The sequence below is a fragment of the Sander lucioperca genome, chromosome 12 (assembly GCF_008315115.2).
Source record: "Sander lucioperca isolate FBNREF2018 chromosome 12, SLUC_FBN_1.2, whole genome shotgun sequence".
NCBI lineage: Eukaryota > Metazoa > Chordata > Actinopteri > Perciformes > Percidae > Sander > Sander lucioperca.
Window position 1 is genome coordinate 26,355,786 of NC_050184.1, and position 25,375 is coordinate 26,381,160.

General features: G+C 40.3%; 2 protein-coding genes across 2 annotated transcripts in view; one reads left to right on the forward strand and one right to left on the reverse strand.

Annotated features, from left to right (window-relative positions):
- The first annotated feature begins 1,167 nt into the window (after positions 1–1,167).
- Positions 1,168–25,375, forward strand: part of LOC116062033 (metabotropic glutamate receptor 7-like) — a 111,077-nt gene continuing 86,869 nt past the window's right edge. The window contains exon 1 of the mRNA XM_031316487.2: positions 1,168–1,264. Within this exon, the coding sequence (XP_031172347.1) occupies positions 1,259–1,264 (6 nt within the window). The 5' untranslated portion in view covers positions 1,168–1,258. The remainder of the gene's footprint in view (positions 1,265–25,375) is intronic.
- Positions 3,234–9,815, reverse strand: LOC116062034 (amphoterin-induced protein 3-like). Its single transcript, XM_031316488.2, has 2 exons — positions 9,344–9,815; positions 3,234–8,755 (listed from the first exon to the last, which is right to left on the reverse strand). The coding sequence occupies exon 2, from the start codon at positions 8,712–8,714 to the stop codon at positions 7,332–7,334; it is 1,383 nt and encodes a 460-aa protein (XP_031172348.1). The 5' UTR covers positions 8,715–8,755; positions 9,344–9,815; the 3' UTR covers positions 3,234–7,331.

Sequence of the window (25,375 nt, forward strand, 5' to 3'; positions counted from 1 at the left end):
TATGAGTCAACAGGTCAAATTCCTATAAGAAAGAGCGTGTTGTTGCTAGTAAAACTAGTGTGTTAAAATACCTTTTTAAATACTATGGAAAAAATATTTTCTGACCATGACGAGGCACAGTGCACTGCAGTAGAAATCAGTTAAATCTATTTTCCACAGCAGAGTATGCTGTGTATGGAGAGCAGTTTGGAGGAAATGTAGCATTTAAAAGCCTTTTGAGACTCCATGCTGAGTGCCATTGCCCCGTCAACTACCACCACTGAAGGGATCATTAAAAGGGGTTGATGTCCTCTCTGTGTGCGTTTATTGTACTGCTTTGTACTGTAGGGTTAGACACCAGAGGTCGCTGTTTCATCTTAATGTGGAAAATAGATTTAAGATTTTTATCTCCAGAGCCCCAATGGACCTTTCTCACAGCAGACATTTTGACTTGTCATAGTAGGAAAAGCACAGCTGAAATTGATAACCTTAACAATGGCTCAATTCCATCAAGTGTCCCAGTAAGCTATTTCAGTGAGTCAGCATGCACAACACCAGGGCCTCTCCTAAGTGGAATGCAGCCATCATTAATGGTTTTGATTACACCTGTGCTTTTCCTACTATGACATGTCAACATGTCTGCCCATTTACCCATTAAATCAATTGCAGTTAAGACCCATCACACAAACACTGAGCAAGATGTTTTTTTACAGCACCCTACTCCACACAGTTACATTTACACCTGGAATACTTACCACTGAGCTGAATTTTGGGGGTTGTGTTCACTGTCCAAGGGATCCTCGGAGGTGTTAATGATGGAGGAAAAAGTACAATAATCATTGATTCAATTACTGTAAATAACTGACTGATTTTTAAAGGGAAATACATAATACAATGAAAAATAATAAACTGAATATACAACATAGAAATTCAGGGAAATGGGCAGCCATAGTGAATGTAAGGAAGTATTTTTCCTAAATATTGAGGTAGCATGTATTATTTGTATATTTTGTAAAAATGTAATCAAGGAATATATAGCATTACATTTCTAATACAGCATCGCAGGGATACAATTGTCGCATAAAATAAACCAGTAGGAACTGATTTTGTTTGGGTACTTGGGGGGCAGATGAAACAGGCTTTGAACACAACACTGTCACTGACTATCACCTGTTGATAAGGCTAACCTGTTAGCATACAGTCTGTTTACCATAGTCTATGATTTACACATCCAGCAAATACGGAGCAAGTCTTTTGGAGTAATGTTTCTGACCACCTGATGAATGTAAGTCCAATATTCACTCTCTCTTTAGCTCTGTTTTGTTCTCCACCAACTCTTGAGGGAAATATCTGGCTCTTTAACAGCTAAAAGCTCCACCATGTCCACCAACTAGCTAGCTTAATTAACGTTAGCTAGCTAGTTAGCTAGTTAACTTTGTCATCAGATGCTGGGCTGGTAGCATTCAGCGGCTTTATCAGAGCTTTAATTGTCGTGGAAAACGGTCCATTTAAACAACGAGCTGAAAGACGTTATTTTGCTCCATGGAGTTGGGTGATACTTATATCGTAAGTAACTTAAGTCCAAGTCAAGTTGAGGCACTTGAGTATTTCTATTCTATGCTATCTTCTACTAATACTACATTTCAGAATGATGCATATTCTATTTTTACTCCACTACATGTATTTTACAGTTGTAGTAACAAGTTGCATTGCAGATTAAGAGTTTACAGTAAAAACATGATACTACATTGGCTTGTTTTTGTATTGCGATGCAACAACCTTACAAAAAGCAGTGTCTGACCCTTATCGTGTTTCTAATGTCTAGGAGTTGTTGGCACTTCCACCAAAGAGACATTACCCCTCCAAACTTCTAACATGGTTTAATTTAAAAAGCTGCACAATGTACAAAGAGTTAAAATTGTCCACTATTTCACAAAAACTGCAAAGATTATAGAAAAGTCCAAAATGTTTATATAAACTTGTGTAATGGTAGCAGAACTACCCAATTAATCATGTCATGACACCTCAGATTTATCTACCCCTAGGTTGGTAACCACTAGTTTCTGCAGAACTAGTACTTAAAGTGCATTTTGCTGATAATAGCTATAACCTACATTTTGCTGATCAAGGATCTGACTACTTCTTTCACCACTGACTACAAGCAACCCCTTTCATATTGCCTGCCCTACACATAGCTATTTGATTCCAGTTTAAAAAAACAAATATAATTGCATTAGGGAATAGAGGGGAAGTAATAAACATTTCAAGATGAAAGTGTGTTCTTGTTGCCTTTGCAGGATATAGGGCTTTAGGCCAGAATGAAATGTATCTCTGCCCTTGTATGAGTGTATCCGAGTATCACTTCTCTTGTTACGTGCCTCAACACCTCAGATTGTGGAAATCCTCCAGCTTCCACAGTTTAAAAAAAATGTGCAGCCTATGAGGCAGCATTGCCTCTGACTGGGGCTTGACCAGGCAGTTGTAATGTAGCTTACACATTGCTTATATTAGCCCCTATATAGGCCAAACTTTGTGGTGTGGTTAGACACAAAACAAGAGAGGTGGCTGTATTCACACAGAAAAATGACCTACTCTAGTAATGCTTTATTAGGCTACATCAGCCACCTATATTCAATATTAGAAATATGAGTAACATAGTGATACTATAACCAGAGTCTACAGTCAGGGACTCTGTGAGGCTGTATTTAGACATGGCAGTGCTTTCGGCTAAATGCTGACATTTGCATGCTAACATGCTGATGTTAAGCAGGTGTAATGTTTACATCTTAGTGGTAACATTAGCTAATTAACACTAAACACAAGGTACAACTGAGACTAATGAAATGTCATTAATTTAGCAGGTTTTTGGTCATAAACGATAGTGTTGGACATAGGGGTGTGACAAAGCACTTAGGTAAGGAGACGATACATGCTGGGTTCAATAAATGTCGTTACTAAATTTTGTGGCAAACCATCCAATAGTTCTCAAGATATTTTACCAAAAGCCATAAATGTCAACCTGCTGGCTTACGCTAGAGGATTACCAAAGTCAGCTAGTTTTAACCTTTGGGGACCATGAATGTCTCTTCAAAATGTCATGGCAATCCATCCTCTAGCTGTTGATATTTCAGTCTGGACCGATGTGGTGGACCAACCAGTATTGCTTACCTAGAGCCATGCTGCTAGTTTGACAAAAAAATAATAATTGCACCATAAATTACATAATTGAGTATCACCGACGCTATAAGACATTGCAGATAGGTTACCTATACTGTCTCTGACAGCACAGGTCTTTTTTAATGGAAATAATAAAGCCATATTTCATCAGTTCATTGTTGTCTTTTAGTGGAGAAGTGTGACAGATTAACAAGGGGAGCACCATTACAACATGATACAATAAAAAAAAAAGTGAAATGACAAGCTGAACACAGAAGAAGAATAAAAAGACAAGACAGTGTTATAGAAAAGTGGCCATGAGCAACAATATAAACCTCAAAATACTTTGAGTCATTGTGCTTGTCAAATCTTATGATATCCAGCTAAATTCTACTCACTGAAGCCCATAACAGCCCCAGGGAGACCGTGAGCCAGGATACTGCTTCCAACATGCTGAATGGCTCAGGTAAAGGTGTATCGCTGCATAATGCTTTTTGTTTGCAATGAAATGTGATAGATATACATTTGATTAATGAGGCATTCATTTGCAATGTGCCCCACAGTGACAGAGACTGAGACCAGAATTCTGTTTGACATGTCGGACATCCAGCTGCATCATCTGGCTTTGGAAACACAGAAAGTGGCCTGCGTTCATATTCAGTGCAGAGGTATGATAAACAGCCTGTTGTCTGGTGTGCAGCAGTCCACATTTATTTTAGTCTTTTTTTGGGAAGCAACTTGCTTGCCTCCTTAAAAAAAAAAAAAAGAAAAGATCTACAGTATAGCATAGCTGGTTGGTGGACTGTTCTGAAATGACTTATTGGTGTGTTTCTCGAGCACATATTCCAAGTAAAGTGTCCAATTAGAATGAAATAAGGTTTTTTTTGTCGGTTTGGTGACATTGGGCCTCTACCGAGGTTGTGTATGTGGGTGTCACATTATCTGAAAGATGTACATTTATCTGCCACAGTTGGATGCCTCCACTCCTGCCTGATGACTGTTTTGACAGTTCAGTAATAGCGCCTGTTGACAGTCAAGACAGCCCTCCACCAGTGGAAGCTATTCAGAGTAAAACACCCGCTTTCACAGTAATTAGATTCTTGAATACAATGATTTTGAATCCCTTGGAGCCCAGCCGAACTAGGGAAAACAGTTAATTTGGAAAGGAAAGTGCATGCTTTAATTGAAGTCTGATGGAGTGTTTTGCTTTGGAGAGGGGCATCTTTTAAAGCATCATATGGTCTTTTGTTTACACCTGGGTAACTTATTAGAGAGATTCAGGATAATTTGCAGATAGAATTATTAGGACTTTCTAATGTGTAAATGTTAGAACGATTTCAGAACATTTCAGCAAACTAAATGTATCTGTCTGCCACCTCATGTTTCAAATGAGCAGGAATATGTATAACAATTTGCTAGAGCAAAAAAATTCTAATTTATGGTGTGCTTTTTATACCTGTTTTTTTCTTCTCTCTCTTCAAAATGCACTGCTGAGGCCTCCCGTTATCATTAAAGTGCTTGCTGTCACAAGGTTCATATAAACTGCTGGATACCAAATGGTATCAGGATACTAACTTCACTCATTCTAACTGTGACATGGTGCCTACACTGAGGTTGATTCCCTAAATCAGCAGCGTGGTTACATAACCAGGGTCACCTGTGGTCCCTCTGTGAAATAGAAAGCCCTTGAATAGAAATGCTCACATCATGTCCTCGGTTTAAACCTTTCTGCTAATAATATAAAAAAACGATAAATCCCAACCCAGCTGTTTGTGCTGTGTCAGAGAGCAGAACCAGATTAGAGGGATTTAAAAAAAACATTGAAATTGACAAAGCACCTAGTTTTTATCCTTGTGGTAATCTCCTAAAACCTAACCCCAAGTCATCACACCATGTAATGTCTCTAATACACTGTCTCTGGAAAACAACGGGTCATGTCTCTGATACAAGATGTGTCATCACACACACAGCGTTACATAATACTTTGTTCAGGAATTTGAATGTTGCTTACTACTGGGAAAACTTGCTAACACTTTATTTGGGTGTGTATACGAATGACATGACACCATCAAAACCATGCCATGACGCATGTCATGAACATGAGGGAGTCTTTATGAATGTTTGACTGTTGACATGAATGTCATTCGGTAAGTTATGACACTTTTAATGCAAAGTTAGCATTGTTTGAGATCTTTGTGTTATGACAACTTGACAAGACAATAAGAAGACTGTCGAGTGACAGTCATAAACATTCATAAAGACTCCTTCATGTTCCTGACAGGTTTCATGTCACGGTTATGACAGTGTCATGTCAGTTTAATGCACACCCTTTCAAATTAAGTGTTACCGAAAACTTTTTCTAAATATAACATATAAGTCAGTAGAGGTGTGATTAAACAGAGTGGTGCATCACAATACAGTGCTTAGTCTAACAGACTTTTTTGCTTAATCCCTGAGAGTTTAATAGTGATGAAAGTCAGCGGCGTCTAACAGCTAGCTGTCCTAGTTTCATGCACGGCTGCCCATTTGATTTTAGATTTCCACCTTTTTTGTCTGTGAATTTACATTCAAGTTGCTCAACAATATTAGTCTCTAAGGGCTTAAAAGGAGTCAAGTTTTAATTAAGGATTAGAAATAATCAAAGGCCCCTCCTCCATGGACACGCTCTGCTTTTGTGAGATGCGTGGTTACTGACGACTTCTCTTTGACATTATATGAAGGATTACATCTAATCCTATTCAATCTCGATGCAATCCTTACTCCCACTCAGTGTTTGCATTAAGATTAAACTACAATCCAAAACATTATGGATGCATGGAAAGAAATTGATTTGTTTCTTTTGAGGCTACTGTTTGTTTCATCAGGTTTGAAATATCCCTTCATCCCCGACCACCCATATGCTCTCTTTGGTCTTTCATGTCATCGACTTAATGTTCTCATCCCACACACTTATGTTCTTTCATGGCAGTGCATGCACGTCCTTCTTCAACATCATTCATCTCTGGCATTGCAGCGTATTATTCTGTCATTTTAAGCATGTTCCACTGAATTAACAAACAAAACAAAGCTATACAAAGTAATGCCCCTTTGGGGTTTGCGTCATGCTTGAAATATTTGTCACTTCAGTTCAGATTTTGTAGTTGTGTTTGTTCCGCAGTGTTCGAAGTGCTCTGCTGTGTTTGATCAAATAGATTCTGTCTTTGAAGAGCAGTCCAATTGCTGTTTGTTTTTGGTTTGTTGACACTCCTGATTTTTGTACTATTTGCCAGATAAGCAGAGTGCAGACAGAGAGTCATTGTTTTTGGCTGCCAGATTAATGCAACAGGTTTATATGCGTTATGTATATGTATGATGGATCACTGCAGGATGCCCTCTGTTTTCTGCTAGATAAGATTTTTAAAGGTTTGCTGAAATCTGTGGCCTCTGCACAGAAACATTTATTGCTTTTTTTTTTTTTTTTTTGCTGTATCGTAATTCCTCTTTTTTTATATGAAAGTAATGGATTTTCCTAAATTGCCTTTAAAACCAAATCAGCAGAGCAGGCAATTGATCTAAAGGGAACAACTCCTTTATTAGGAACAAAGGGAACAGACGTTTTCAGGAGTTGGATAGAGCTTCTTATGTTTTAAGCAACATATTTCTAAGAAATATGGGCTGTATCTTCAGCTGGTGCAGTGCCTTGCTCTACCACAATAATTATGCAGCACCTCAACTCAACCAAGATGCACGGGCTGAACTTACTTCCTGCAGTCCATCACAGGCATGAACTTGCAGCGTTTTTCCGGTGCTTTTAATCCTCCTTAAACACTTTCTGTGAAAAGTGAGCCAGATTCACTCTCTGATCCCACAAGAAATATTCCCCCTAGTGTCGTACCTCAGTACACAGAGAAGTTATTAGCTGATTTTTAGGGCTGATAATAGCTCTACTGTGATTTAGCAATGTCAGTATACTGAGGGTAATAAACCAAAGTTTAAACTTTCATTTCGACTACTGGGCCAGAACAGGAGATATAGCTTTTTGTTTAGGAGGCCTTTTTTAGTGTGGGAAAGAGACATGATGTTCTTTTTTCCTATACAGCATTAACACTCACTTCTCATTGCATCTCACTGCTAATTCTTGAGTAAGGAGTTTTGCATTGTCCAAAGGTCTTTTGTTTCCGCTTCAAAATAAGGAAAAGAGAAAACCCTGTTCAGTATCAACCTTCAGGTATCCATTCTGTTCCTTCTTCATTTATTATTGGCTCCATGAATGCTACACGCTTGTCAGTTTGGATTTTGTGCTGGGGTCTAGTGGAGGGGGAGAAAACAGAAGCTAGGGTGCTGGGGTTGTAAGTTGCAATTGGGATAGCTGGAGGTTTGGGCTGTTTACAGCAGCTGCAGCGACACGGAGTCATGTAGAGGTATATGAGGATGCAGATCGTGGTCACCAAACAGCCCAGCAACGTTGTGTAGCCAGTGTTGAATGACTCTGCTGCAGGCAGCAACACGGTCACATTCACCTCCCGGGTCGCATTCAGTGCCTGTTTAATATCCACAGCTGTGCACACGTACAAACCTGAGTCATTGACCTTGGTTGCTTGGATCTCCAAGGTACCATTAGGAAATAGGCTAATTAGCGTGTCATTAATGCTAGTCTGGGTGATGTACCCCTTGCTGGGGGAGAGCCATGTAAATGAGAGGTCTGTGCTACTCAGGGACGTTTGGCAGTCCAGACGCACTCCTTCTCCCTCTGAAACCAATACGTTGGAGAGGAGCACGGTCACTGGCAGTGAGACAGCGCTTTCCACAGTGCAGTTGTGGAAGAAGCGGGAGTGTTGCAGAAACCGGATGAACACTCGTGGGTTCCCATAGGTGGTGCAAGTGTGCTCATCAGTAAAGTCCTTCAGTGCGTCGTAACCCCTCAGATCCCAATGCCAGAAAACACTGTACATGGAGCAGTCACAGATCAGAGAGTTGTTGTGGAGGTACAGCCCCCGCTGGACCAACCCGGGCAAAGCTTTCACATCCTCCCATGGCAGACGGCTCAGACGGTTGGACGAGAGGTCCAGCATGCTCAGGAAAGGGTGACTATGGTCTTGGATGGAGAAGAACGGGAAGTGTGTGAGCTGGTTGAGGCTGAAGTAGGCCTTTTTCAAGCTGCTCAGGCCGCTCAATGTGCCAGCCTCCACCTGTGTGATCTTGTTATTGAAAAGAAGGAGCTCCTCCAGCCTCCACAGCCCCTGGAAGTAGTGTTGCTCCACCACATGCAGCTTGTTGGAGGACAGGTCAAGGTGCCTGAGGCCGGAGGCGTTGCGGAACACCCCATGGCCCAGGGAGCCCAGCTGGTTGTGGGTCATCCGGAGGTTTTCCAATCTAGGCATCCTTTTGAAACTGCCCGCACCCAGCCAGGACAGATGGTTGTGGCTGATGTCAAGGGTGACGGAGAAGGAGGGCAGGGACAAGGGTAACTTGGCCAGACCACTGGAGCTACAGCTCACTGTGTCAGATACACAGAGGCATATAGAGGGACAGGACTCCTCAGCGCCGTGGATGAGACAGAGCAGCACCAGGAGAGGGCCTGGATACAGTCTGGAGGTCATGTTTCTGGAATTCGGATCCTTTCTAATCCCTCTGGCTCTCCCTGGTCAGATAAGAATAAAATGAGAAACCATACGATGTATTAAAAAGCTATTCTGTTTCAACCCACCTGCTGTTTTGAGCTGTTTTACAGACATATACAGTAATATGACTACAAGGTTAGTGTCATGCAGGAAGCCTCAGTATCTATGGCAAAAGATGAAAAATTGTTCAAATGTCCCTTTTGCAACAGGAATATATTTTCAGCTTTTGAATCACAAATACTCACCTTAGACTATTTAGAGATGTTTCTATGTATACGGAAATAATAGTTTATTTTTTTCGTGCAGTAATCATTGTATGGCTGCAATGAGCAATACATTTCATTATGAATTAATCATTTATTTTAATTAATGGATCATTTGGTCTCAAAAATGTTAGAAAGTCGTGAAAAATGCTCTACTAGACTACTGTGGCATCTTGAAACATTGAACATTCAAGGACCTAGATATTCAGTTTATTCAGATTCAACATGATTAGTTTAATCATCAACATAGTTGCCAATAAATTTCTTGTGGATCGACTAAGTAGTAAACCTTAAACATATTTGGTAATGCGTTTTACAATCATACACACAGAGGGAAATACTTACACCTTAAAAAGACGTTTCTTCTCAGTTATCAGTCTAGCCTACTTGAAGTTGAACATTTTTAGAGATCAGTTTTAACACATTTCCTGCTACTGACTTGTAAGTCTGTATGAATTTGAAGGCCGAGGGGAAAAGTTCATACCACTTCCAGAGGAGTGAGCAATTTGGCTCACTTACTTAATCCTATTCTCCCCTCCAAAAAAATGAGAAGGAAACTCCACTTCAGACCACGACTCCAAAGTGAACTGCTTAGCGACAACATGAGTCTCCAACTTTCCTGATGTTTTTCTTCTTCAAAGTTGTATCCCGTCAATGAATACCCAAAACATTGCTGTCTAATCCTTATCTTCTTCTCAGATCCTCATCCCGAGACGCCCGAGTGACAGTGTTTAAGGTGCCCCTACCGGCTTTCTCCTCGTCCCAAATGAGAGTGCCGCTCAACAAACATCCTGCAGTGCTTTGCAGTGTATAACAAACAGCACATAGCTCACTTAATCTCCCACAATCCCCTCCTCCTCCTCTGTGTAATTTAGAGACCAACCTTGTGTCTCCCTCTCTCATCATTAAGTCATGATGATGCCCTTCCTTCTCTCCATCTTTCTTTCTCCCTCTCTCAACAATATCAGTTTTTTCACAATTTTCTATTAATATACTATTCCATTAAACTTTTAGTATTTCGCATAATACCACATTAATAAAATCTAGGAGCCTTCCTCATAAATATTACATGCGCTAATCTGGTTACCTTTCACCAATAATCCCAGAGGACTGGAATTTAGCTTTGCCTACTGTATATTTATTATTTCTTTGTGTGTGCAACTCTGTCTGGATGTTGCTTTACTTATCATTGTAAATACACCTGTTTTTGTGAGTTCTTGAATTTGGAAAGTCCTGTCCATCTCTCTTCATCTCTCTGTGTATTTTGTCAGCTTCTGTGTTGAAAGTCTTCATGACTGTGAAGGCTCTTCCTACCTGTGTGCCTCTTTACTTTGTCGTGTCTATTTTAGTGGTTTTTGAGTGGATGGATGTTGCCCCCCCCCCCCCTGCCCAGTGTGACACACACACACACACACACACACACTCTGTCTCTTAAGTGCCTTAATCAGTACATCCCCCCTTTCTTTCTGAGCCCCTGACATCCTTTCTTCCTCTTGGCTGTGGGTTTGACTGGATATATGCTGTCCATGCTGCTTGGTTATGGTGGCCCTGACAGCTCTGATTTCTGTCACAGTGAATTAGCTTTGCCTGCCAGCAGCCACCTCCTCACTGCTACCCCCAAACCTCCACCCCCTCCCTATAAGTGCTTGGGGCTTTGACTGACTCCCACTCACTCAGTCACTCTGCCGAGGCACATAGCCGATCTCCCGTGGATTCAGACTTGCTGGATGAGGTTCACTTCTGAAAAGGTGGGCAGATGTGGAGTCAACAGCATGATGGGTACAGGAAACTGAAGGTGGAAGGCTTCAGTTTGAGATCAGTTTAACATATTCCTCCTTAGTGTTTAAGAATAGGATTAAGGATAAGAAAACACATATGGATGTATTTGTGTTGAAATTAACACGCCATCACCATCTTCAGGCATTGTGGCTTTGTGCACAATCTTGTCCCTAGGCAAGTCATCAGCTTGGCTGAAACATGTACGAAATATATACACCCACACATGTACATTTGAGATATGTTAAAAAAATATTCTAAACAGGCCCTCCTTGTAGGTGTTATGTTTATGTGGGCTTATATCATGGCTCAAAGTAATTTGTCTCTTTTCCTACAAATTGAACTTTGTCCTACTGTAAAGAAAACCTTCATCCGAGTAGCTTTTTAAATAAACATGTTTCATTGATTTAAGGTGCTATGTGACACTGCTGTTTGTTCAATGGGCTGCTCCAATCATGTATGTAGTGCTTTTTGAAGTCCCTAATTGTAAATGGATCACAGAAGACCTATACACCAGTGGCTTCATCTGCATAAGCTGGTAATGATTCATGGTTTGGTGCGCTCAGAAGAATATGAGCGCATGAAGCATTTGAATAAGGTGCACCATCGTGCCAGCGTGTCAGTGGCTGCATTTGTTTTTAGCTACAGTATAATTGTGCGGGGAACATGTTCTTTTTCTCAGCCAGCCCTTGTTTTGTTGCTGTTGACATAACAATGAAATAATTTTGAGTGCCTCAATATTTTCAGTATTGACTTTCATTCAGTAAAGACTCCTTCATTTTCGAGTCCAATCATGTGTCATTGTCCTCAGATCAATTCAGTCAAAGCATGAACAGGTAAACAAGTTGATTTTCTGTGCAAGACAATTCTTTTTTGCCTTTTACTGCTGATTGCCTCTCATCATACAGTATTAGTCTGTGTGGTTTCAACAGAATGAGGACCTCTGGAATGTCAATATTAACACCTTCATCTCCTCCCCCTTTTTCCAGTCAGTGGGGACTGAAAATCTTTGAGTCTCGTTTTGTTGCTGCATGCTCCTGTTGTCAGACTGGACCGTGTGGCTCCAGCCTGCTGTTCTGTAAAATCCCTAATCTAATCAGTATCTCTGTATCAAGATGCTTCGCAAATCCCACCTTCTTCTTCCGCATACATTTGATTAGAGTCAGCGTATGCAAAACAGTCCTGTCAAATCGGCCAGGTTTAGAGTGGACCTCAAAGCTTAAACCCTGACCCTGATGCATCCTGCCCCCAGCAGAAAGTGATTTTCTCTTTACCATCTGCTGCAGAGGAGAAGAAAAAAACAGAAAATGACTTCTCTTATCTTGCCCTTGAGAAGCAGTGAAGCCCACTAAGAGTCGATGATATAAAGCTTTATATTCTCAGATGCAAGAAGAATATTTATATTAAAGCACTGGAATGGAGGAATGCAGACATGTATTATGTTATTATTCTTCCGCTATACTTCAAAATAAGGCTAGGCCCATAAAGAGCAAGTCTGAAATTATATTAACAATATCCATAATATCTTAATACTAAATAGCAGCTGAATATCTTTCTTCAATAACATACTGTATTGTGATTTTAAAGAGAAATTGAAACTCAAGATGGTTAAATACACAAGCTCTTTGTTAATTATTGGAATATTTTTTTTGACAAAGTGACAGGGCATGCACTGAAATATCCAAAACTACTAAAAGTAACTATGTAAACACTGCAGCTGAAGTGTTTCCATAACATCTATCTGCCAATTCTGAAACCCTGAACCTGAACATACGCACCCCTTGTTCAGTGTTTATTCTGCCTTTCAACAGCTTTTTGTTAGCATGGCTGACAGCCAGACTCTCAAATATGAATGAGTCAGTGCCTGGATAAAGATTCGGAGGATTGAGTTTTATTTCTTTTCTTTCCGCGGGTGAATTTACAGTCTGGATGAGCTCTCTGTTGAAAACGAGTTTCAGACAGTGCAGGATTGTTTGCTTGTCACAAGGAGCGACTCGGCTGCTCCATATGTTGCGTATTCACAGTGATTGTAGTGCATTATTTAAGAATGTCTTACTCAAAACCCCCGAAACCTGTTGAGATAGACCTGGTTTTATGTTGCATAATGCTAGGGTTAGACAATATGATTATATATCTTCTCCAGAGAGCTTTTCTCCATGCAACCCATCTGGTGCATGTAGTGTACTGTAAGTGTGAAGCGACAAGCACACCATCTAGTGGTTTAAGACTCAACTGGAATGGTGAAACATCCAATGCACTCTTTCCTTTCCCTTATCACTATTACTAGTGCTACATAGGAAATATGACTAAATAGAATACAAATACATATAAAGAAATACTATAACATATTGATACATGTAGCTAATAATGAATAATAATAAGAGAAATTATAATAATAATCGAAAATGAAACAAGACTACTTGAATCATTGCATAGTCAGAACTGAAGGCTATTCTCAGAACACACTTAAAAAAAAAAAAAAAAAAAAAAAAAAAGCTCAAGCTTTTTTGGCAATAGTTGGATACTCACATATCTGTGGGTGAAATATAAAGCTACAGCCAGCAGCTGGTTAGCTTATTTTAGCATAAAAAGACATGAAGCAGGGGAAACAGCTAGCATGGCTCAGCCCAAAGTAGTGTAAAAATGACAAGTTGTGGGTTTACTGGAGAATTGAGTCCTTAAGCACCTTAAGAAGAGATTTCTTGCCTGGGAGCACATTTTTACACTCAGGTTTTTGTACGGATTAAACAAACATGATATAACGTATTAATTAGTTAGCTATAGAGGTGTAAGTAGGTTTTTTTTTTTTAACATATCCACAGGGCCAGGCTAGCTGTTTACCCCTGCTTCCAGTATTTATGCTAAGCTAACTGGCTGTAGCTTCATATTTAATAGAGTGATATCGATCTTCTCATCTAACTCTCAGCAAGAAGGTGAATAAAAGCATTTCCCACAATGTCATACCGTTCCTTTAAAATTAATTCCTTCATTATTAATTGATTGCATTCATAATAACATTGACACCCCTGTTTCATATCCACCTGATTTACACCATGCAGAAACCAGAACTGATTTTAATTTGAAGCAAATCTCTGACTGAGGTAAAATGCTCACATATGATGTGCGGATGTTAAGCTGCTCTGTTTACGCTACCCATGAGCACAGAAATCAAGCATAACTCTTGATTATAATGCAAACCCACGTCTTCACGCGTGTCAATATACAGAGAGCAGCGTGCAGGAAAGAGGGCTCGGGGTATGAATCATCTGCGCTGATTGTTAAAGGATTTCAATTAGGACTCACAGGAGTTAATATGATTGCTTGCTGTTTACCCTTTCTTGCTTCCTACCATGGAAGCCAATTATGCATGAGTAGCAGTAGATGAGAACTGGACACTGCTAATGGCTCTGCTTCTCCCTTTGTGTTCACATTACCAAAGGATATGGGTTGTGAAATGAGATCACTACTGACTACTGTGCTATCAGTGATTGTGCTATAAAACATTATGGGCCAGAACATAGTAAATTGTGTGACGTGACTGTGGGGTGTCAGGCTGTCTGCTCTTCCCCTGCTCTTTTATCTGTTATCCTCTCATCTCCTTCCTCTTCTTTTCCCCATTTTGTCATCTCTTTTATTTTTCTTTTACACCTCTCCTGTCGTTTATTCTCTCAACTCTTATCTCCCCGCATCACTTTTTTTACCCCTCTCCTCTCCGCCTTTCATCTCCTGCCCTGTGGTTATCAACAGAGACAGACAGGATATGAGCCAAGCCTCTAGCCTCTTCCCCTTCCAGATCACTCACTGTATGGTAGATTGACATATCTTAGAAAATCTATAATGTACTAATCAATAAGGATTAATGTAGATAATGTAGAGATTTCATACAAATCGCAGCCATAAAATTAATCATTATCTTATTACTTGGAATTCATTGCCCATGTATCACCCGATATGCGTGATTGCCTGTGTGCGTGTCCCTGTGCATGGCCATGCATGCAGACAATTGGTTTTACCTCTGCTGGGCTGTTCTGTAAAGAATAAGTGAAGTTGAGAGAATACACGGTAAAAAAGGGAAGGCAGGTAGAGAAACAACACAAATATAAGAGATTAAAAAAAACAGCAACGGCTGTCTTCTCTACCTGAGCAAGGTTGCTGTTGCCGCTCTCTGCTCAGACAGACACTGAGGGACATGAGGGGTGATTAGCAGTTAGCAGTTCCATCAAGAATCTCCGGGGCCATCCGTGGAAAATGAAACCATCTCTGAACAGGTAACTCAATTTAACTCGTGGCCGCCTTCTCCGGAGCTACAAGCTCAAATACTTTCCCAGCTGATGAGATGAGGTAACCGAGCATGGCCGGAGTCACTGAGTGCAACAGGAGAGGCCCGCTCCACCCAAATTGCCTGGACATGGTCAAGGGAGGCTTTTCTACCACTTTTACAGATAGAGAAGCGGAGGCTGAAGAGTAGAAAGGCTCTGGGTTTTCTTTCCTTCCTTTTCAATCAATAAAATAGACTGGCTTTAATCATGAAGCTATTGAGTGCTGAAGCTAGCAAAATGGAGAGTTGGTCTTCTGGAACCATTGCACAGGAGGGAAAATGGTGTATTCGGACTGAATTTGTAGCTAACCGATGAGGGGCTAAAACTTTCAAAATATATTTTTCAATTCAACTTTGTACTCCACACAGAAATGAATGGCTTCTTTTCTAAAATGATGTGTAAAAAAGATCTGTATGTGAGTTGGTATTACTTTACTTCTTTTACTTAAGTAGCAATACAGCAATGTAAAATACTACAAGAAAATGTCTTGCATTCAAAATCCGACTTAAGTAAAAGTATTATCAACAAGGTGGAGCTAGTTTTATATATTTTTTATATTCATTTAGGTAGGTTAAAGCTTTAGTGCGTAACTTTTTGATATTAAAGGTCCCATGGCATGAAAATTTCACTTTGAGTTTTTTTAACATTAATATGTGTTCCCCCAGCCTGCCTATGGTCCCCCCAGTGGCTAGAAATGGCGATAGATGTAAACCAAGCTGGGTATCCTGCTCTGCCTTTTGAGAAAATGAAAGCTCAGATGGGCCGATCTGGAATCTGCTCCTTATGAGCTCATAAGGAGAAAGTTTACCTCCCCTTTCTCTGCTTTGCCCGCCCAGAGAATTTGGCCCGCCCATGAGAAAGAACGAGACATCATGGCTTGAAAACAAGTGAAGCATAGCAGTTGGTCAAGGCCACGCCCCCAGCCTCCACCTTGCCCCCCCTCTCTCCTCCTCAATAGCATTTAAAGCTACAGAAATGGCACATCCCAAGTAATACTCATTGTGGGACTGGCTCTAGTGGCTATAATTCTGCACCAAGGCTGAATTTCAGGAAAGGGACTTCAGATACAGTATTAGGGGACCACTAAGGTCTATATAAAAGCATCCAAAAAGCAGCATGTCATAGGAGCTTTAATGAACATCCGTTACATTCAAGCCATTGCCAAATGAGTTGCTATAAAACTAATTAAGACTATCAGCTCCACACAACTCTCTCTGTATTTCTCAGTATGGCTGTGTTCAGAAGATTGTGTCGTCCGGTGACTTTCGCATGCAGAAATTCGAGTGAAGATAATTACCTTTTCTGAAGAGTCCATATTTTTTTTTAATCCTCCATGTCCTCCTTGGCTACTAGCAAATACGCGGAGGAAGGGTGGGGGCGGTGCGCGATCATGGAAGGCTGTATTATGTGGATGCGCCGACAGTGTTGTTGTCATTACTTAGAATCCCTCATGGGGGAGACAGAAACTACGCATTATAGCTTTAATCCAGTGGTTGTTAGTAGAGCCTGACTGTGTATATGTTGTCCGATATGCGCTGATATGAAAACTTTTTACAGAACACATAATGCAGAAAATGGTTTTTGGGGTAATTTAGAAATGGTGTCATTTTGTCCAGCAGAGCGTGGTCAGAAATTGACTGATACTGAACATACAGTACTGATGTTTCTTTGGCTATTTATTTTATTCATTTTATAGAATTGGTTGACAATGTAATACATTGTATGTATAATAGTCTCGCATTGCCAGGCCTTCTTCCACAGCCTTGCCGATGGGGGTCTGGCTAGTCCCCATAGCATTCCAGGATGGGAGAAAAAAGTGCTCTGGTTTATTGGCATGGCTTTGAACCAATCGGAATCGTCATTTGCGACACTATGTGCCGCACGGAGCCCCGGTGCCGCTTCAAAATAGCCTCGGGAAGGAACTTGTTTTGGTGGAACATGTGTACGTTTAAAAGTTGTTTAAGTCGTGCAACAGAAAACTCAGATTGGACAGATAGTCTAGCCGAAAAGAAGGACATACGGCGGAATTTCTGGCGGCAACGGAGCAATCCTGGAAGTGGAAGGTTGTGGATATAGACTATATGTATAATAATGTATGATAATGTTAAATATTCTTTTAATAAAGTTATTTGTTTAAGAAAGCACAATTCACATAGGTCTATTTTTATTCCAGCTAAAAAAATTTGCCAGCGTATCAGTAATCTGTGAATTTCCCCCCTCTAAAATAGGTATCGATATTGGTCCCAAAAAATCCCATATCGGTTGGGCTCTAGTTTTGATGATGTTGTTCATTATTAATGGTGTAGAGAGGTGAAAAAAAAACCTAAGTTCTGCAACACAAATTTGTATTTTGTTTACTTTTTTCTAATATTGGCTTTTTTGTAAGTTTTCAAGCAATTAAAATTAAACCATTTAAAAGTTTAGAGGGGAAATCGCTTTGGTGTAACTTCTTACAATTCATAAACATTTGAAACGTGACAAGGGGCCCCAACTATACACTTCTTTTTAATAAGGGGTCACATGACAAAAAGGTTGAGAAACACTGGTTTAATCTCTAACAATGCATTGTATTTTATAAATGATCATATATTTATTATTATATGAAATCTTAATCTGTATAAAAAAATATAACCTCAGATGTATTGGAGTAGAAATATAAAATAGCAAAAAATAATAATAATTCAAGTAAGGAACAAGTACCTTAAATGTGTACTTTACCTCAGCAGCATTGGATTTTGGAACAGGTCAAGTTACATACATTCAGGCTCTGAAATGGATCTTCACATTTTAACAATTAGCTCCACAGAGAAGGAGATGTCACTCTCACACCACATTAGAAATTAGTCTTATTAGACTGTGTCATAATTGTTCTCCAGCTAAATTATATAATGATCACATTGACCTTTCCACAGACCTACTTTAGTAGTCTGAGTTGGTGCATTCAGGAAAGTAAATTTAATGAGTGCAGTTTAATGTGTGGCTCAATAATACTATCTTCTACTCTATTATTAATCACAATAAAAAAAGTTAGCTCTGTTAATTATTGCAAATGTGTTAGAATGAAAATGCCAATGTAGCTTGAAAGCCTCTAGGTATTTCAGAGGAAGTGATGCATTGTCTGCACTGGAAGAACTCCTAATAAAATGTAAAAAGTCAGCTACAACAGCAGATAGATGGCTTTAGATGTACACTGTCTCCATTAGAACATATGGATGAAACTTTAATGTTCCCTGTGGGCAAATTGGGTCATTACACCTTCATGTTATAGGGAAGCTCTGAACATATACCATGTATTGGAATCTTACATTTACTATTAAGGAACGGGGGGTGTAATGAGGAAAAAGACTTTCCTTTAATGACGAAGTCCAGGTTCAAGCCTCTGTCACATTAGCATCTTTCCTTCTGAAGTGTGTGTTGAGCACCCTAATCCCTAACACCCTAATCCCTAACAGCTGTTCTCCAGCTGAACCTGAGGATAATAGAATAGAATAAACACAAGTGGACAGGCACGTGTTGACCACCTGCAGTGATTCTCATTGATTATTCACTAACACAGACACTAATTCTATTTGAAAACAAAATGCAATGAAAAAAATGATGTGGTGCTGCGGGTTTTAAAACCGAGCGAAGCAGCCGTATATCATGCCTCTCGCTGTCAGCCGCATACTGTGAAAGTGAGGCAGAAGATGAAAAAGAGAAGGGGGGGATGGAGGGTGGTGGGTACAAAAACAGGATTGAGTGAGACTGATTGTAGCCTGCAGAGGGCAACCATTAAGCTCACCAAATATCATTATCAGGTTTTCAATAAGGTTGCAGCCATCAGATAGTGAATGCAGACAGTGTTGCTTCTCCTTCCTGTTGCAGCTGCATCAGGTGCAACATGTTTTTTGCAATTCAATCTGGCTACAAGGCCACAAGGAGGCTTTACTTATTGCTTAGATCCCAGAACAAATCATAAGCCCAGCAAATATCAGGGGCTGGTCTGCCTGGGGAGTGGCTGCAGGCTCTGGGGCTTGGATGTGCAGTGTTGTTTGAGTGATTACACAATGATTACCTCCCAAGCGTACTGTTGTGCTGTATGTACGCTGCGGTACAAGGGCACTTGGGGGATTTACAGTGTTCTTCATTATCAAAATTTAAATTGCTTTGCTGATAAAGTCTATCCAAAATGAACCCATATTTCAATAGATTATTCCCCCCCTGCAAAACCTCAACACTCATCACAGGCCAAAGCTAATGAGAGATAAGAAACTAGAGATAAGGGAGTTTGGGCTTGCAGGGTGTTATTTTGCTTTATTGTGCAGAAAGGTTATAAAAGACTAAATAGTTTCCATCAGCCAGCACATATCACCTAAGAGAGGTGGTTGGTTTGGAGAAAATAAGAGGGAAGGGGTTCCAAAGAATAAAAGTAGGAGCCCATCTATCAGTGCAGTCTGGCTGAAGTTGGCCCTCGCTTCTTTGTTTTGATTATTTCCTTATCTCTCTCTTAAAGGCTGGCGTTGAGTAACAGTGACCTGCTGGATTGCTTCCTAGACCATATTTCCTAGTCTGACTCCTGCATCACAATTCATTCCTAATGTAAGTGGATTTATTCTTAGGCTTGAAATCCCACAAAGCAGCAAAAGAATGACTGTTAAGTCATTCTTTTGCTGCTAAAGAAAACATATAAAATGAACTGCCATGTTGAACATGTAGCTAACATCCAGCCATGGGAAGGCCAAATGTGAATGGCGTGAATGATGAAAATGGGAAATAAAAACACATACGTGACACAATACTTGACACCTGGGATCGGTATCTGAAAGATAGACTTTGACTGTGGCTTAGATCTAACTAATAGACTTCAGATAGACTCTAAATTCATCCATTGCACAAAGTGGTCTTGTTCTTGACTATCTTTAGATTAATTTGACATGAAGGACTCAGTACTTCTGCTAACTCTTCAGTCAGACTGATTTCTGTTTCCTTGGTCAAACGACTGGCGATGTCCTCACTAGTGTACATTTCCAACACGTTACTGCAGTGTCTTAAAAACTCTCCTTTGTCATTACTACCAAATGAAAAATTATGAGCCATGTTTTCCTCTTTTTTATGATTTGGTGCCATTGGGCAGCAGATGTCACTGATTGTTACCATGGAAACACTGGTCAGCAGATGTCACTGATTGGAAACATGGCTCTTAGTTAACCGGGGGGTAGGATGCCTTACTTTTTAGACTTACAATGAATTGAATTGTACGGTGGCCGACAGGGGCAGACGCCCTGCAACTTAAGCAAACACACGCAAATAGACAAAACACAAGCAAATTAAGAAAACAACTTCATTAATTTGACAACACATGTGCAGCATTCAGCAAACGCGCTGCAAATGCACACAACACAACCAACTACATAAACGCACTGCAAATAAAAAACGATGCAAAAAGAAAAGCACGCAAACCCCGAAAAAAGAAGCGATGCAAAAAGAAAAACAACTTCATTAATTTGACAACACATGCGCAGCATTCAGCAAACGCACTGCAAATACACACACACAACCAAATACATAAATGCGCTGCAAATACACACACACAACCAAATACATAAATGCGCTACAAATATAAAACGATGCAAAAAGAAAAGCACACAAACCCAGAAAACAAATGCAACAAAAAACGCAGCATCCAGATTACACAACGGAGAGAGAGAGAGAGAGAGAGAGAGAGAGAGAGAGAGAGAGAGAGAGAGAGAGAGAGAGAGAGAGAGAGAGAGAGAGAGAGAGAGAGAGAGAGAGAGATGAGAGAGAGAGAGAGAGAGAGAGAGAGAGAGAGAGAGAGAGAGAGAGAGAGAGAGAGAGAGAGAGAGAGAGAGAGAGAGAGAGAATGTTTTCTCTCATTTGGTGGGTGTATCTCGACTCCGATCACAGCTGATACTCAATCAGCAGAGACGTCTGTAAACCCGTGGTAATAAAACATTTAAAACTGCATCAGCGTTTAACGTTGACGTTTGTTTAAGCCATATTACATGAGAGGGTTTAATTTCGAGGTCCGAAAGGTGCATTACTGAAGTATAGGCCTCATCATATTACTTGTTTAATCAGACCAACAATCCAAAGCCCCAAAGATATTCATATATGACAAAGAAAAGTAGATCATTCTCAGTTTGGCCTTTGTCCTTGAAGAATCACTGAAACAATCAATTGGTTATCAGAATAGTTGCAGATACATTTTTTGTCGACTAATTATTTCAGCTGTACTATCAATTTTTTTTATATATATATATATAAACTTTATAATTTGCTTTGCATTTTGAAAACGAGCAGCTAAATACTTGTACAGTATACTGCATATGCATAGCACAGCATGGCTTTCAAAGACTGTACAGGCATCTGTAAAAACACATGCACACACATGGCACTCTTCCCATTTGCCAAACAATTACTCTTTGCCTTGTTACTCTAGTGCTGTGATTTTTCTCCACCCGGATTGTGTCCTGTCCAAGTAAACAGTGTCTTTGAAGTATTCCCCCAATGTTAATAGCCATGGCACCTTTAATGATGAGGCAACAGACAAGGTCTGGGAGAAATATTAGCTCAGCAAGGTCATAGCAGACAAGGTCCCATCTGTCTCTGTGCAGCCTCTGTGGATCCCAGGCCCTTACATTACTGTGGCCCCGGGGCAGGGAAAATGGATCATCAATCTGATTTAGAGAGACTCTGGCCAATGCTGTAATTTCCAAGCTGAATAATACTAGTTTCTTCTCCTGTCACCTTTCACAGGTAAATTCATAATGGCTAGTGATGTTAAACTGTCTCATGTATGGCGTCGCTGAGCCTAGACCTCCAGAGAGCTTCACATCGCATTACGTCACACCAACATGCCACACCTATCGCACTCTGCAGCCGCCATGGATATGTGGGTTTAGTGCAACACTGCAGTCAGGGCAGTAAAAAGGAAAATAAAGCAGAAAAAGAAAGTGGTAATATCTGGTCATTTTTTCAGTTTGTCGGTAAACTCAATGGCCAGTCACTTGGCTCCAACTTCAGAAATGAGACACAGCGTAAAACCGGATCAGCCTTGCCTTTAGCGCAGGCACTTTACTCTCTCGCATACACAAAAAACACACACCTCGACACTCCCCTGCCATGGATTTTGGTGGCTGACACAGTAGAAATGTGGTGTAAATAACAGGCTTCTATGGCCACACAGCACTGTTGATAATGAGTCTGTAATCCATTTGATAGCCTCTAAACAGGTTGAGATTCTTATGAGCCTCAGCCAGAAAAGGCAGCCAAACAGCCCCCTGAGGTAGACATTGCCATAAAGAAATAAGCATGAAGAGGAGCACCGGTCTAGTGTGGGCAGGTCACCACTGCTTGAACCTCTCCCTGTTGGTGGATCTTTGGATAAGGGATGTTTGAAAATGAAAGGGTGGGAGAAATCCCACTCTTGCTGATTTCTGTTTTCCGTTTCACGCTGGTTTTTCAGTCCCTCCAATCCCGGCTGTCGTCTTATCAGCCTTGCCCACCTATGAAGCCTCCTCTTAAGCGGCTCCTGCATGAGGAAAATGTCACATTTGTCTGCCAGTGTATATTTGCTTATCTTATACTGAAAGGACTCTGTGAGAGGGAATAGGTTGTCTCCACAGAGCAGGGGCCTTAAGGGATCCTTTGAAACCCAGTTCTTTTCTGCTCAGCATTCCTTTAATGTGACACAAATCCCTCCAACAGTAGAATAGCTTCTCCATTCTCAGGTTGCTTCAGGTACATTAGTTGTATTTTTTGCCCTGTATGTTATGTGTTGGGTTCAAGCACAGTAGAGAAACGACAGGGGAACCCCGACAGTTACCCCTGGCTGGGTGTTTAAAAACCTTGGCAGCTGCCCAAGAAGCAAGCGGGTGGCCAGGCCAGGACAAGTCTTTGAACCTGATTCCTGCAAATCCACACAAATCCATTATTATTCACCTGGAACTTGCTGTTTGGTCGACTTCCAGACCCAATCAGCATTCTAGCAGGTCTGCTCTGCACTACCCCAACATTCAGCTCAGCCTAGCTCAGGTCTTTATTCTTTATATCACATTAGACTTTTATTCCGAGTCCAAACATCCCTGTTGAGTTCCCTCCCTCTGCACACCGTGTGTCTGCGTGCTTTGTTCTCTCTGGCAAGGTGAATATCGTCAAGGGATTATTTAATAAGAGAAGGATTGCTTGGAAAGGACAAGAAAGGGCCTCAGGTGGAGAACCACCCCCTGATGATGATTAGTTTTATCCTGCATATGCAAATGATATTGATAAAGCCATAGACCGTATACTTCCCCTGCTTCAGCGTGGCATTCCTCTCCTGCAGATATTCTCTTGAGAAAGAACTGCAATACAGCCTTGGGAGACAATGCTAATAGCCAAAGATGAACTGCCGTCATCACGATCATCATTTGCGTCTCACACACATAGGGGGTGGTCACAAATTACATAGACATGTCATTGAACAACTGGTGTTTGTTTTTCCTGATCTGCATGCTAAATAGCATGATAAGTAACATACTTCTCTGTTCCTAAAATGCACTGGATGCTTCTTGCAATCCATGACTATACAGCCTTATCGTCTTCCCATGCTGGGACTTTTAACGTCTTAATCCCTCAGCATATTGCAGGAGATTATCTTTCTAAAATTAACTATAGCCCCTTGAGACTGCAGAGATAGCAGCTGCTTTTTTGCCACTTGGTGAGTTTTCAACAAACAAAGTGGCTTATTGCTCACATTAGCCTTTTAAAAGCTGTAAGATTATAGGACTATTATGCTGTTTCCAATGCTGCTTGATGCATTGAAATAGAGGAAATGTTTGTGTGCAGGTTGGAGGATTCTTAAGATTTTTGTTGTTGCAAAGGCTGTTTGACAGCATATGTGCTCTGCACGTGTCGCTGTGCTGGGAAATATAGATGGAGGAATTGTTGAGGGCTGCTGCCAATCCCACTTCAATCCCGGTGTTTCTGGCATTTATGAGAGGTAGTCAATCTAATTTACCCAGAGGTAAACTTAATCTGGCACATACTGTGGAAAAAAGCACTGCATCTTTTACAACAAAATATAGATTAATCATGCTTATAGCTGCGAGTAAACAAGATTTAAATAAAGCACATTGATTATTAATAGAGTTCTTATATTGCCAAAACGCACCAACTAATCCTTCATTTAGCTGGGGCTCCAGGAAAAAGGACTCGGCAAGTTAAAAAAAAATCTCTACTGACCTTTTGTTATATATGTAGATCCATACTTCTGCAGGGAATAAGTCATTAATACTGCACATGGTCATAAGTCTCTCACTTTATAGGTTACCGCATGTCCACTATTATAAGCTATCAAGTCTGGAGTTGTAAATGTTAATACAAGGGTCATAAATTGATTTTGCATTATTTAGCTCTTTCTTTCCAGAAAGTAAGTGGTCAAATGGTCCATTGAAAGGGTCTTGCAAATTAATTTAAAAGAGCTAATATGACAAAGCAGGTAGGATGTGCATCAGCCAAAATAATGTTTTACAGCCTGGTAACCAAGAAAGTGTTCTTACTTATTACTGTTATTATTATGTTTTGGCTTATTACCCTATTAAAATAGGCCTCATCAGAAAGTATGAACTACTACTAGCAGTTTAGTCATGGATCATGTTGATGACATGCTTACTATTGTTCTTTTTGAGTTTGAACCCCCCTTTCTGCTAATGCTAACTAATGCAATGTAGCCTAATTTAAAGGCTCAAAGACTTTATTGTACTGATCTTAGTTTGACAGTAATTTGCGACAATAGGGATGCTGTCTTTTATTCTGCTGCTGCATTAATAGGAAACTAAATGCACAGAATTCATTCATTGTCATCAATTTATCATTCTTATTCAGGAGCCAGAAGATTCTTTCACAGCATACACTGGATATAAAGGCAGAAAAACAACCTTGACAGGCTGCTAATTTATAACAGAGCATTTACAGATTTTTAGAATAGGTCACACTTACACCTATGGGCAATTTAGTGTCATTAATCCTCCTGATTTGCAGGTGTTTAGACTGTGGGAGGAATCAGTTATCAACAGCAACAGGTGAGAGTCTCAGGTGTGAATCAGGTCAAAGATAGACGCTTATAAAAGCACCTTTTTAGAGATTATAAACTCGAGGGGAATACTGTGCTCTTTACTCCACTACATTTATCTGACAGCTTTAACTTAATAGTTACTTTACAGATTAAGATTTTACATACAGAACATACAATGAGTTTATAAAATATGATGCATTGCTATTAAAGTGGCCATATTATGCTCAT

Coding starts and splice junctions, on each gene's coding strand:
- LOC116062034 (XM_031316488.2), bottom strand. CDS start 8,714: ATGACCTCCAGACTGTATCCAGGCCCTCTCCTGGTGCTGCTCTGTCTC.